General features: G+C 39.1%; 1 protein-coding gene across 1 annotated transcript in view; it reads right to left on the reverse strand.

Annotated features, from left to right (window-relative positions):
- LAMA1 (laminin subunit alpha 1) overlaps window positions 1–13,465 on the reverse strand; it is a 198,243-nt gene extending 184,778 nt beyond the window's left edge. The window contains 1 exon segment of the mRNA XM_020975006.2: window positions 13,303–13,465. Within this exon segment, the coding sequence (XP_020830665.1) occupies window positions 13,303–13,378 (76 nt within the window). The 5' untranslated portion in view covers window positions 13,379–13,465.
- Between the last annotated feature and the right edge of the window lie 515 nt (window positions 13,466–13,980).

Consider the following 13,980-nt stretch of genomic DNA (forward strand, 5'->3'; position numbering starts at 1 on the left):
ATCTGAGATGATACAAATGATTTTTCTTCATTTTCATACACTGAATCTTCATAAACTCTTTTGTTAAACAAAGATTACATACTTTATACATTAGTGTATTTTATGCAGAGCAAGCCTTTCTCAGGCCAAAACTGTTCCTTCAGTATAAATTAGACACGTTTTAAAAATGTCTTAATTTTTTCAGTTCATCAAATGACTAGATGATAAATTATTACACTGCTATGCCGAACAGGAAAAACAGAAGCCCCCTTTATACTCACTGATGCAATTTCACATCTTATCTCAGAAACATAGAATGTATGAGCTGTCCAAGACCTTAGAAACAATCTAGACCAAACATTTGTCACTGCATAGATAAGAAAAATGAAATCGGAAAAGATCAAGTGATTTGTCCAAAGTTAAACAGCTAATACCTGAGACAAAAGTATCAGACAAGCTGAACCAATTGTTACGAAAGCTGTGAAGAGACAAAAGCTAATTCTTAATTATCTATGCCTATGGAAAACAGAGTGGATAGAGTGCAGGGGTCTGGATCCAGGAAGACTCATCTTCCTGAGTTCAAATCTGACCTCTGGCACTTACTAGCTGTGTGACCCTGGGCAAGTCACTTAACCCCAATTGACTAAAAATAAAAAAAATAATGATTTTTACATTTTTAATGTATTTTAAGATGTAAAAAAAAATCATTCTTAGCTTGCTACAAAAAAAAAAAACAACTCAGCAGGTATAAGACTCCTGGACCAAGGAATCTCTAAGGTTCCTTTCAGGTCTAAATTAAGTTTGTCATACTTTCCCCCTTGCTTCTATCCTCATTCCACTTTTATCACCTCCATCACTTCTATCTCTTGTCTCTTTTCCATTCTCATCAATAAATCTTTTCTTCTTTTTACGTCAGGTTTTTTTCTTTGCAACATTCTAGCAGCCAAGAGACTGGGCTTCTAGACTCACCTGGTTTATCAATTAGTCATTGCTCTCACTCCACTCTGTGGACTTTGAGTCTATCATTCACACCAAAGCAACCAATACCAATCACAGTTGTGACATTGACATATTAAGCTATTGAAGGGTGGGGGTGGAAAGGAGGAGAAGAAGAGGAAGCAAAGGCTTCCTCTGATTTCTTTGAGTGAACTTTGGATCTTCTTTTATCCGACAACCAGATAACTTAGTATTTATTACACAATTTTTTTTTACCCCAAATATAAATTAGTAAATTGTTGCTCTTTTTCAAAATTATTTTAAATACTTATTAAAATATGACAGTATACATTTTTATTGCTCATTCATTTCAGTTGTGTCTGACTCTTTGTGACTCCATTTGAGGTTTTCTTGGCAAAGGTACTGGTGTGGTTTGCCATTTCCTCCTCTAGCAATATACATATATATGTATATATTATTTATACACATATATATATATGTATGTATGTATTTATTAATTCACTTGAAGTGATTTTGTTAACATCTGCATACAAAAATCAACTTCACAAGTACAAGATGGGGAGATCTGACCAGACAAACATTTGTTGTGAAAATTATCTGGACCTTGGGGGTGGGATTGGTGGATAACCATGTGGATAAGTAGAGTGATAGATTTGAAGTCGGACTTAGAGTCCCTGGACTCAAACCCTAGCACCATCACTTATGAACACTGTAACAATAGGCAAGTCACAGCCTATCTGGAACTCAGGTCCCTTACAGATAAAAGGAGGACATCAAACTGGAGAACCGGAGAACCTGGAGAACCTCAGCTCTAAATATATGATCTTATGAACACATTTATCACCTACAAAAAAACAAAGTTAAAATTCAGTAGAAATATACACTTAATGAGTCAACCTCTGTGAAATGGCATTAAAAAATGACCTTTAGCCTGCATTAAGAAAGTCTGGGCCAGGCTGGTGGGATATGCCTGGAATGTTGGGGAGGGGAGGAAGAGAAAGGAGAAGACAAAAGGAGGGGGGCTAGAGGGAGAGGGAGAAAGGGAGAGAGAGAGAGAGAGAGAGAGAGAGAGAGAGAGAGAGAGAGAGAGAGAGAGAGAGAGAGAGAAGAGGATGAGGAACAAATAATGCTAACACATATTTTTAAGCAAGCTATACATAGGATCAATAGGAAATAACAGAGAGAAGGCACTAGAATTGAGATTGGGAAAGACTGCCAGTAAAAGATACAATTTTAGTTGAGACTTAAAGGAAGCCAGAAAGTCAAGTAGGTGGGGCAGAGGAAGGAGGGCATTGAAGGCATGGGGGACAGAGAGAGAAAATGTCCAAAACCAAGAGATGGGAGTGCCAGAAGAGCCAGGATGCTAGTGTTACTGGATCAAAAAGTACATGTTAGGGAGTAAGGTGTAAGAAGACTGGAAAGGTAGGAGGTGGCTAGGTTATGAAGGGCTTTGAATGCCAAACAGCAGGTTGTATTTCATCCTGAAGTCAACAGGGAGTCACTGGAGTTTATTGAGGAGGGGGATGACGTGACCAAACCTGTGCTTTAGGAAATGTCTTCAGTGGATGAATGGAAGAGGGGTTAGCATAGGGAGAGACTTGAGGAAAGCAGACCCAGAAGACTCTTGTAAGTAATCAAGGCATCAGGTGATAAGGGTCTGTACTAGAGAGGTGTCTGTGTAGGGGAGAGAAGGGGAATATTCAAGAGATGTGGTGGAGGTGAAACTGATAGGCTGTGGCACCAGATCAGATATGGGGTGAGGGGAGATAAGGAATCCAGGATGACCTAGATTGTGAGCCTGAGGGACTGGGAGGATGGTGCTGCTCTCTACAGTAATAGGGAAGGTGTGGTGGGAGTAGGGTTTAGGAAGAAAGATAATGAGGTCAGTTGGTACATATTGAGCTTAAGATATGTCCTGGACCTCTAGTTTGAAATGTCTGAAAGGCAGTTGGAGATGCTAGATAACACAACTGCTATCTTCAGTATTTTACATGGAAGAAGGATTGGATTACTGCTAGTTTTCAGAAGGTAGAGCTAGAATCAATGAATGAAAATTGTAAAGAGGTAATTTTAGATTTGATATCAGGAGAAATCTTCCTAACAAGATCTGTATAAAAATATAAGGGAGTCAGGGGCAGCTAGGTAGTGCAGTGGATAGAGCACCAGCCCTGGAGTCAGGTGGACATGAGTTCAAATCTGGCCTCAGACTCTTACTAGCTAGCTGTGTGACCATAGGCAAGTCACTTAACCCCCATTGTCTCCAAAATAAAAAAAAATAGGTGAAGTCCTGAGGCTTCTTCCCGCTGGAGGTCTTCAAATAAAGAAAGGTAGGATGGCCACTCATCAGATAGGTTATAGAGGAGGACCTTTTGTCAAGTTAAGAATTGGACTAGTTGTCTCCCTTCCAACTTTTGTGAACAACAAACCTGCACACAATTTTTCTAGGATACTCCTCCTACATAAAGTCAGACGACATAGAACTCATGAAAATTATTCAACAAATAAGAGATTCTTTGGAGTATAAACTCCTTGGAAATCTGGATTATTTCATTCTATGTGTTTGAATCCCCAATATCTAGTACAGAGTAGGCAATTTATAAATCCTTGCTGACTGATTGCTTGGAGAAAAATCTACTGTAGCCCCTGGTACATATATGTCATTCAGAAAAGAATTTTTAGGTTTGTGCTTCCAAAAAAAAAAAGACCAATCTTTTGATTGATTATCAAGTAAGGGATTTTTAATAGAACAAAAATTCAACTGAAACATAAATTCTGTACTACTGTCACTAAGAGCGTGAGTATTCCTCAAGATGAAATGCCTAAAGGAGAGCACCTGTTCCACCTGAAACAAACAGTGTGTGTGTGTGTGTGTGTGTTTTTTTTTAATAGCTTTATTTTAGGTGGAAATGTTATTCATAACAATTTATGAAAAAGTAGTTATGTTTTTTGAAGATGTTGGATTTCTCTGTATTATAGAAGTAAATTAATAACAGGGCTCATCTAAGTCCCTTGGAAGTAGGTATTCCCAAATATCTGCAATAAATTAATATAATGATAATCCTGTGTGAATTTCTCACACTTGCTAGAAAATTATTCACTTTTGCTCTTAGAAGAGCAAAATCTAAAGTGGACTTCAAAGCTAGAAATTAATTTCTGAGTAATATAATTAGAGTTTTAGGACTGCGGCAAAACACACCCAGTTCAAAGATCAATTCAGTTAAATTGCCAGTCAATCAAGGGAGGAGGAGCTAAGAGGATCCCTTAATCCAGTAGTTCCACCCAGTGGATCAGTGGTTTGATCTAATTTATAGATTGTCACAGGATCATACATTTTGAGCAAAGTGTTTTATAAATAATATCCAAATTCACTCTCACAATAACCCTGGGAAGTAGGTGTTCTTATTATTCTCATTTTACAGATGAGGAAACTGAGAGAGAGGTTAAGTGACTTGCCCGGGGTCACACAATAAGTTTCTGAGGACAAATTTTAACTCAATAGACAAGATGTAAGGGGCATGAAACACTGAAAGGATAATTAAAATATATTTATAGATTTATCAAAACATTAAGACCATATAGTACTGACTCCAAGTATTTGGTAAAACATCACCTTTCCCTAGTACTAATTAGAGGTTGAAAGGATTAATTGAAAGTAAAGTTTTATGTGTTAAATTGTTAATGTAGGTTCAAGAATATTTTAAATGTTTTCATGGAAAACGTGAAAGATTTCCCAGGGTAGATAGTGATTGCCTTCTGAACACATGCAAATATCTCTCAAATAGGATATAGTAAGTTAATCCATGGGAGAAGGGGTAGTGCAGTAGGAAGAATATTGTATTTAAAATCAAAAGTCCTAGGATCAAATCTCTGTTCTGACATTTACTACTTATGTAATCTAAAAGTTACTTAATTTTTCTATGTCTCATTTTCCTCATCTTTCTAAGGAAGGATGTGGACCAGGTGACCTCTCAGGTCTGTCTAGCTCTGAATCTATGATTCTATAAACCCAAATGGGTCGATAATGCCATGATGTAGAAGTGTGAAGATCATAAGACAGTAGAATTTAGAGCTAACAAGATCTTAGGCTTCTAACAGAAGTATAGGATACAGAGCAAAAGATGTGGCTGTTCTGTCATACTCTGCTCTGGTTAGAGTGCATAGGGAATACGATGTTCAATGCTGAACATCACATTTTAGATGGGACACTGACAAGCTGGAAAGAGTATTTCAGAATGGTGAGGGCCTTCAAAATTATGGCATTCCCACATGCATAAAAATATTTACAGCAAATCTTTTGAAAGTGGCAAAGACCTAGAAGCTAAGGGGGTGCCCATCAAATGGGGTTATGGTACATATGAATGTAATAGAATATTGTTGTGAGATAGAAATGATGAAAGGGACAGATTCAGAGAAACCTAAGATGACTTGTATTCCTGTTGCAGAATAGAACCAGGAGAATAATTTCTGCAACAACAACATTGTAAAAACAAAGAGCTTTCAGATTTAAGAATTCTGATCAATGCAATTACCAAACAAGATGCCAGAGCACCCATGATGCAATGGGATACTCAGTTCCTAACAGAAGTAGGTTATGGACTTAAGGTACAGATTGAGATGTCTTTTTTTTTCCTTTGGAGATGGTCAAGGTAGGAATTCATTTTGTTTCACTATGCATATTTGTTTGGTTGTTTGTTTGGCTAGGCAATGGGGTTAAGTGACTTGCCCAGGATCACACAGCTAGTAAGTGTTATGTGTCTGAGGCTGAATTTGAACTCAGGTCCTCCTGAATCCAGGGCCAGTGCTCTATCCTGCGCCACCTAGCTGCCCCTAACTATGCATATTTGTTACAGGGCCTTTCTTTCTTTCCAAAGAGAGAAGTAAAAGGGGGAGAAAATAGATTTTTGTCCATTAAAAGTTTTTAATGTAATTTAATTTTAATTAAAATTGCTACCTGAGGATCTGTTCAAGGACATTAGGATGTTCAACTTGGAAAAGAAAAGACAGTGTAGGATACAATAGTTGTCTTTAAATATTTGAAGAGTTGTCTTGTGGAGGACATTAGAGTTGTTCTCCTTGGTCCTACAGGAAAAGATTAGCATCAGTGGTGGTCCTAATGTGTGGGAGTTACAGTGAAGGAAATTTTGAAATACATAAGGAAAAATTCCCTAACAATTAAAGTTGCTCTAAAATGTAAAGGTAAGTCTCAGAGGTGGTTGTGGATGTGGGTAGTGAGCCCTCCATCACTAGAATTCTTCAAGCAAAAGCAGGATAAACCATATTTGGAATGCTTTATGGGAGGGGTTCATGCTTTGAGACTTGGGCTAGTACTGGATGATTTTGAAGTCTTTTTTTCAACCCCATGATTCTGAGATTCTAGGATTGGAGTTTGAGCTCTGCTTCTATCTCCTATCAGGAAAAAGTCAACACCCAAAGAACAATCCTAATGAATCCTAATGTAGAGAAAGAGATTCACACAGATCTCTCTCTCTCTCTCTCTCTCTCTCTCTCTCTCTCTCTCTCTCTCTCTCTCTCTCTGTGTGTCTCTCTGTCTGTCTGTCTCTCTCTCTCTCACACATACACACACAGAGGTCAGAATCTAGATATACTACCTTTAGATACTTTCCCATTTCTAACCTTACAGGTTTGCAGACAAAAAAGGGAGTATTAACATGTAGAAACAAACAAAAAACTCCTGCCCTACCCCTATTCCCTCTTTCAGAAATATTAAGAAAGCATTTAAAAATAATTTTAGTCTTAACCTTTGGACTAATCTGGAAGTAAAGCCTTATCAGTGTTTATCTATTCTTTAAAAATACCCTATTCTTCTCTCTCTGATCAGACCAGGAAGGACTACTTCCACAAAGTAATTAGAGAAGGTGGCCCAGACATGGCACCCCAGATATATATATACCTAAGAGTAGTAAGTGGCCTCTTTCCTGAAATGCTGAAGGAATTAGATAGAGTAATGATTCACTTAAAAAGTGGAAGTTTCTTTGATTACTTCGACTTAATGGAAGCCAGGATGGTATCAACCAGATGGAAAGAAGAAGCCTTATAGGTAGTGGTCAAAGAGGGATGGCATGATTTTAAGAAAATGGTTGTCCAAGGGTATGCCAAAAGTTGTGTGACTATTATGCTATTTGATGAAACAAACTGTTAACTGAACTTTTATCCTGAACTCTAGTTGTTTCATCTTGTTCTGAAGCTCATTCAAGAATTCTATAAAAATATGACTTCAAAACAACTTGTGTTAGAGAGATGTCTGAGGGTATGAGGGTACTGTCAGCTCTGTAAGCAGATAAATGCTTAAATTTAGAGTAATCACAAATTAACAAAATGTTTCTTGCAAAGTTGTGCCTACAAAAAAGAGCACAAAATTTTCTTTTACAAACAATTGTCACCTAGAAGGAATAGTCTAAAACTTAAAAGTAGGACCAGTTAACAGTAGCATGAAATTGTATTTGTTTCAGTTGGGCTATATATTTTTAAAGTTTTTTTTAAAGAGTATTATGCATTGTATGACTAAGTCATGATATTCTGTGTGGTGGCTTGAATAATTTTCATCTCAAGCTTGGTCATTTGAAACAATGATGTAAACTGGACTATAGTGAGTACAGGGGAAGAAAAGATCAAATGGGAAAAGACCTAAACCCAGATCTGTGAGTAATCTTTCTGATTTTTGTCCTTAGGGAGCCTTTGGGTACAATGACCATAATGTCCTCTTCTAATGTCTTATTGTGGCATGGAGGCAATCCTGGTTTCTGAAAGGTTATGCCTGAGGTACAAAAGCTCTAGCTTTTGTCTAGCTATGGAAACCAACTATACAAGGATGTATGTTTGTCATTTAAAGACAGTTTGGAGGCTCATCAACAAGGCAATTAATTTTGTGGCTACTGCAACTCTATAAAATCGTCTCTTTTCCTAACTCATAGATACATTGGGATCTACAGTGGGGGAATAATAATAATGCTACATTTATGTATCACTTTAAGACTTGCAAAGTGCTTTACACATACATCTCATTTGATTATCTCATTTGAAGAAGTACTCACAGGAACAAAAATCACAGAATCATAAAGTGGCAACCTAAGAGCCAGCCAAAGGCAGAAAAAAAAGAAAGAACTTGGCTAGATGAAAGACCCGACTTCATCAAAAGTACAAAAGGAATTTAACAATGAAATGGGGGTCATTATAGATGGGAGTACTAAAGCAAAGCTTGATCATGAACCTTGAAGCCTGCACAGGAAAGAGTAGATAAGAAGAGAGAACATTTCATGTAGAATGAATAGCTGGAACAATGGAATAGAGGCAGAAATGAACATCTATTTCCAGGGCTCATATTAAGGTATCATTGAAAATAAGGTGAGATAGTTATGGTAGTATCAGAGTGGTGACATGGAACCATTAGAGGCTCTAAACTAGGCATCTGCCATTTTGAAATGGGAGTTTCTTTTTAGCAAGATTAGTGCAGCAGCTTTATGCAAGGTGGATCAAAGTAGACAAAGAAGGTTGGGAGAATGCCTTTGTACTGGCGCAATCATTTGATTGAAAAGGAATTGTGTGCAAAGGATCCTATGGAAAGACAATCATTTTTCTATTTTAAAAAAGAGAGAAACAAACTGTTAAGTTGAAGCATCTTCAACATTTACTATTGTTTTAGAGAACTTCTGAACTGTTGGCAGGAAACATGGAGTAACAGATAGAAATGCAGGAAATACTTTGGAAAGTAAAAAAGTCACTTCCCATCAGTACTCATCGATTAAGTTTGACATGTCTACCAGTAATACAGAAGCAAAATGATCTTGTCCAAGAATTTAAGTAATATTACCTGCTGGAACAGCAGGTCAGAATTCAACAATAATTTAAAAAGTGAAGTGATTCACAACCTCAAACAATTTTCCCAAAAAAAAAATGAAGATGAAGAGGCAAGAGGAGAAAAGAAACTCATATGAAAGAAACCTTGTGCATTTTTAGTTCTCTTCCATCCCTTGGATGCTTTCTGGATTAACTCTTGGAGATAGAGGAATGCTTACCTTGACAAGAATGTTATCCAGTAGACAGATTGGAAATCTCACTGACCCCATTGTATGTCCCCAGGCTCCAAACAAAGGACCAGGTCAAAACTCATCTAAAGAAAGGTCTCCTGACCTAGCTTTTATCAAAACAAAGAGCAGATTTGAAGGCTTTAGTGCCTTTAAATCGTTACCTAGAGACTATCACTTTCCATACAAATGAGATACAAATTAGATGAACCCAAATGCACCAAGGAATTTTCAGTAGAAATAATTCCCAGCCAGGCCTGTTCCAACAGAACCCAAATTTATGAATTTAAATGAATTACCTTTCACTTCATTTTTGTCTTCCTTATTACATATTATATATTTTTTTTACAAATATGTGTATTTGCTAGGCTGTCTTCAGATGAATATTATATTAAACAAGAAATAATGAATATTTACAAGCATAAAAGTAATTTGCACCTGTCCCTTATGAAAGCATATTAGAATAAAGTACATGTGTTTACAGATTACCTAATTCATTTAACAACATCTCTGGGCAATGCAGATAAAGCTGAGTGGGCTAAATAAAGAATCAAACATAAATGAATGTAATCATCTGTCCCTACTTTACTTCTATACTCTAGGGGATTCATTATCCCTTTGATTTATCAAATAGATCTAGAGTATTTTAAGTATCCTGTGGTTCAAGAGTCAAACAAACTTGGTTGGTGGATATTTTTTTTAAAAGGCACTGACCTGTCCTGTTGAAATTAATGCCCAACTCTGACCTTTTTCTTTTTTATATAAAAGGGATGTTCCTGTAAATTTCATCTTGCTTTAAAAATGATAGCGTCTGACATATTGAGTTGTTATGAGGATCAAATGAGACAATGTATATAGAGCAAAGCTAGCTATTATTATTATTACAGAACTTGTAGGAAGACATAGATATTACAAAATCAAACAATGACTGGTTGTTCCCCATTTCAAAGGAATTAGGAAAACAGCATTAGAAAACAGAAACATCAGATGCCAAGACCTGCCCTCATTTAAACAGATAAGTAAGATAATTTAACATCTTTAAAAGTACAAATACTGAATGAATATGATATTAATATCCCACACAAATAAATGGGAAGTGCTTAAAGGGGGAATCACATGTTTGGACAGCATGAGGTAATCTTGCAATATGAGGGATGGTTCTATATAAAAGAGATAGGATGTTGAGTTACTTCAATGAAGAGTCAGAAAGGATTCTCAAGATAAAAAGATTTTCGGGCAGATGGTTTAACCTGGAAGAAGACATTCTTAAGTACAGTCATAGAAATCCCCTATTTATGCCTAGAGTTTTGAAGATAGATTCTGAGGATATAACATATGGTAAAAATGGATAATGATCAGCATAGAATATTGAAGATGAACAAATGATAGCAGCATTATTAGGTTGGTTTCAACTGTACTATAAGCATTTTACTATATGCTTCCTAATTCAACTCAACACTAAAAGTAGCAAATGATCTTTTGTTAGAAAATATTTCATGCCTTACTATATTTAAATTCTCAAACATGCAACATTAAGTTGTTATAGATGTAGCCTTTGCATTTAATTTCTGGAAAAGAGGAAAAGAAAGGAGGAAGAGGTAAAAGTCTGGAATATGAGCTGTGATGTTACTACAACACATTCTTGTTTCCAGCTGCTAAGATAACTATTTTCTACGGGCATTTACTTTGGGAGTAAAGTTACAGAAGAAGAAAAAAAGTACATCTTTTCAAAATAAAGCAAAGCACACATCTTTCATGTTTATCACATTTTAATACCATTTATGTTACTAAAATTGTAATGGTCTTTTAGTGCTCACACAACCAGAATTTAAAGAGTTTCTTTGGATATCTGCAAATCTGTCTTGCCTCGGACTCATGCTCTAGTAGGAAAAAAATGGTTGTGCTAACAACCTAACCTTTGAATTGACTTGAACGTTTACTTTAATGATTGCCATAATTGTGGATATAATACTGTTTTTTTTATTAGAAAGGTAAGTCCCTCTTAGCATTTAATCAGATACACTTCATACACTCATTCACAATTATAGTGGGAATGAATGAAATCATATACCATAGTTACAAGTTTCCTTTTGGTATATTACCCAAAGAAAGAGTAGAAACTAGCAATCCCTATCTTGTTACACAATGACCATTTTCAAAAATTGGATTGTGTGTGGAGATAGGTAAACCAAGTGAAAATCTGTATGAGCAGTAGTTCAAAAGTCATCTATTTCTATCCGTGTATTTTTCATCTGCATATTTTACTAACTACGGGTAAGACACGGGGATTTAAATACTGACCCGCATGCTTAGTAAAGGATGCAGGAGGGAAGGTAGACCTTTGACAGGAATATGCCAAATATGATTTGATAGCACGGTTACCCAGAGATCCAAAAGCTGCTATTCATTCTTCTATCTCTACCAGATCTCAGAAATCAGGGAATCTCCAAGCTTTCCCAAGTTATCCACTGGTAAATTGGTAGGGGTTGAGGTAGAGTCGATGCATGTATAACATTGTGCACACCAGAAAACTGCTACATACTGTTTATTGTGTGGGATTTTTAAAAACTCATCTTTTTGCACACATTATTATGGAAGTAATGACACCTGGAAATTACAGATCTTCAAAAGACTAAACATTTATTTTCTTAGTGACTATAGTCAGTGATTGCTACTTAATTGCTACTAGGCAATGAGGCTAGTTCCAAGGTCCCAAAGTGAGACGAACATTATTGCCGTTAAATATTGACATCCCTTACTCCGATATATGAAATTAAATGTAACAGAAACAATACAATATAGTCTCAGTCCGTGCCTGTTGGAATTAGCTAAATTCAATGAATTCTTTTCCTCTATTCGACTTTATTAGGTTTTCCAAAGGAATTTGTGTTTGCGGAGAAAGTCCAATTGTATATATGGTTGACCGTCCATTTATTAATTTATTCAACAAATATTTACTGCAGCGAGGCGCTGTGCCTGATACTTTACCCAATGGTGCGCCCGGGCAACGAGAAACTGTTGATTTAAGGAAGATGGGGCAGAATGGTCTCTATTAAGGATGGGTAGAACACTACAGATAAACACTACAGGGTTGTCCAGTTCTTGAACAGCCTTGCAACCACGAGGCATCCTATCTGAGAGGTAAAAATGTGAGTCAAGGAATTCACAGCCCAGATTCCTCGTTCCCCAGAGTGACCACTCTCTCCCGCGCGCTCCCTCTCAAAGTACTCGAGGGGGAAAGCCGGTTTGGCCACTTCCAGGATTGCACAAAGAGCAAAGGGGAGCATCTGTCCGCTCGTTCGCCATATGCCCAGGGCAGTGCTAGCCAGATTCTCCTCCAGATAACAAGCTCAGGGGCAGGAGATTCCGCGGACTTCCTCCGCTCCACCCATTCATCCAGTCAGAGCAGAGACGCAGACCGGGCGGCAGAGGACAGAGTACCTCCCGGACTGCCAAGCTGAGCGAAGCCCTCCAGAGCTGAAGGCGGGAGAGGGAAAGAGGGGAGAGGGGACATGGTTTGACTTCCTGAAGCCAGACAATGAGAAGCTTGCAGGAGAATTCCTGTCCCATTCATTCCCGGGCGCAGAGGCGGGGGCGGGGGGCATCATTACCCGAGGGTTAGCAACCAAGCCCACCCCCCACCTTCAGCCCAACAATTACACAACAAAAACCTTCCAAGCAGGATCCCTGGGAACTGTAAAGTCGGCGGATGCCAGCTGAGATGTCTCCCCCCTTTTTCTATCTCCCCTTACCTCTACACCTCCCCCTTTCAGCACTCACACGCCCGCCACCCCACCCCACTCTACTCCTACCCAAGGAAAATAAATAACATTGCTTCCAATGCTCCCCGTAGACGTCTCCAGTCCATCAAAAGAAAGTCGGGCTAACTCCAAAGTTGGACAGTGCAAAACTTTTCTAAGAAATCTCCAAGCAAGGAAGGCGGGCTCCGGGAAAGGTGGCTGCAGCCAGCCCCCAGGGAACAGGCGTCAGCAGACATTCCCGCTCCCAATCCCAACCGCCCAAGAGCCAGAAGATCTTTCTGGGGCTTCCTTCTTAGACACCGGTGGGATTTCCCTTTACGCTGACAACCTGGAACTTACTAGCCCAGGATCACCAGCTATCCCAAGAGAATTGCTTTTCCAAGCATACTATCTTTAGCCTTGCAGCCAGCGAAGCCAAAGACCTGAGCCGTGATCTGCAAGAGGGACAGACCTCTTCAAGCTCCCGCCAGCCCAGACCTCTTCAAGCTCCCGCCTGCCTCCTCCCCGGAGCAGCCCCCCGGAGTAGGGACGATAGCGGGGCGCAGCGGCTTCTACAGGCTCACCTCTCTGCTGGCACTGCCCGGCGGTCCACAGCAGCAGCGCTGCCGCAATCAGTCCTCGGCCGCAGCAGCGGGGCATTTTTCCCCTACTTCCAGCAGCAAAACAGCCACCAGAGCTTCTCCCGGGAAGAAAAGCTGCCGCCTCTCTACTTCGCTGGAGTGCGAAACTCTTCTGGCTTTCCCACTCTTCAGAGCCCGGAAAACCACTCCCCCCTCCGTCCCCACCCCCACCTTATCGGGACTCTGTCCCCTCCTCTTGCTTCACTGAAATGCTCTTAACCATCCTACCCCTCAGTCCCCCAGACACTTAGAGGCCGAGGTTTGCCATCAGCCCTTCTCCCCCCAGGGCCTGTCCATTTGGGACTTCAATTTTATTCGCCTTCCTTGTGCTGGATTTATGGGGACAGCCCAGCAGAGGTACTGAGCATCTTCTTAGTCTTCGTGCAGTCGCAGCCTCCAGACAGTATGTGTAGACTTTCAGTTTGGGTCTTACTATCCCAGGTATGAGACTGCTGGAAAACTTCCTCCACCTTTCCACACCACAATCTATTTCCCTTTACTCTGGGCTATCTGGCTTGTCCTAAGCCTGCATGGAGCCAAGGTGATGGAAATGAAGGGGGGAAGAAGAGTTAACAATGACTTGGAGAAAATAGAAAGGCAGGCTCATGTTGATGGAGTTAA

Source organism: Phascolarctos cinereus, unplaced genomic scaffold, assembly GCF_003287225.1.
Source record: "Phascolarctos cinereus isolate Bilbo 61053 unplaced genomic scaffold, phaCin_HiC Scaffold_4;HRSCAF=312, whole genome shotgun sequence".
Lineage (NCBI taxonomy): Eukaryota > Metazoa > Chordata > Mammalia > Diprotodontia > Phascolarctidae > Phascolarctos > Phascolarctos cinereus.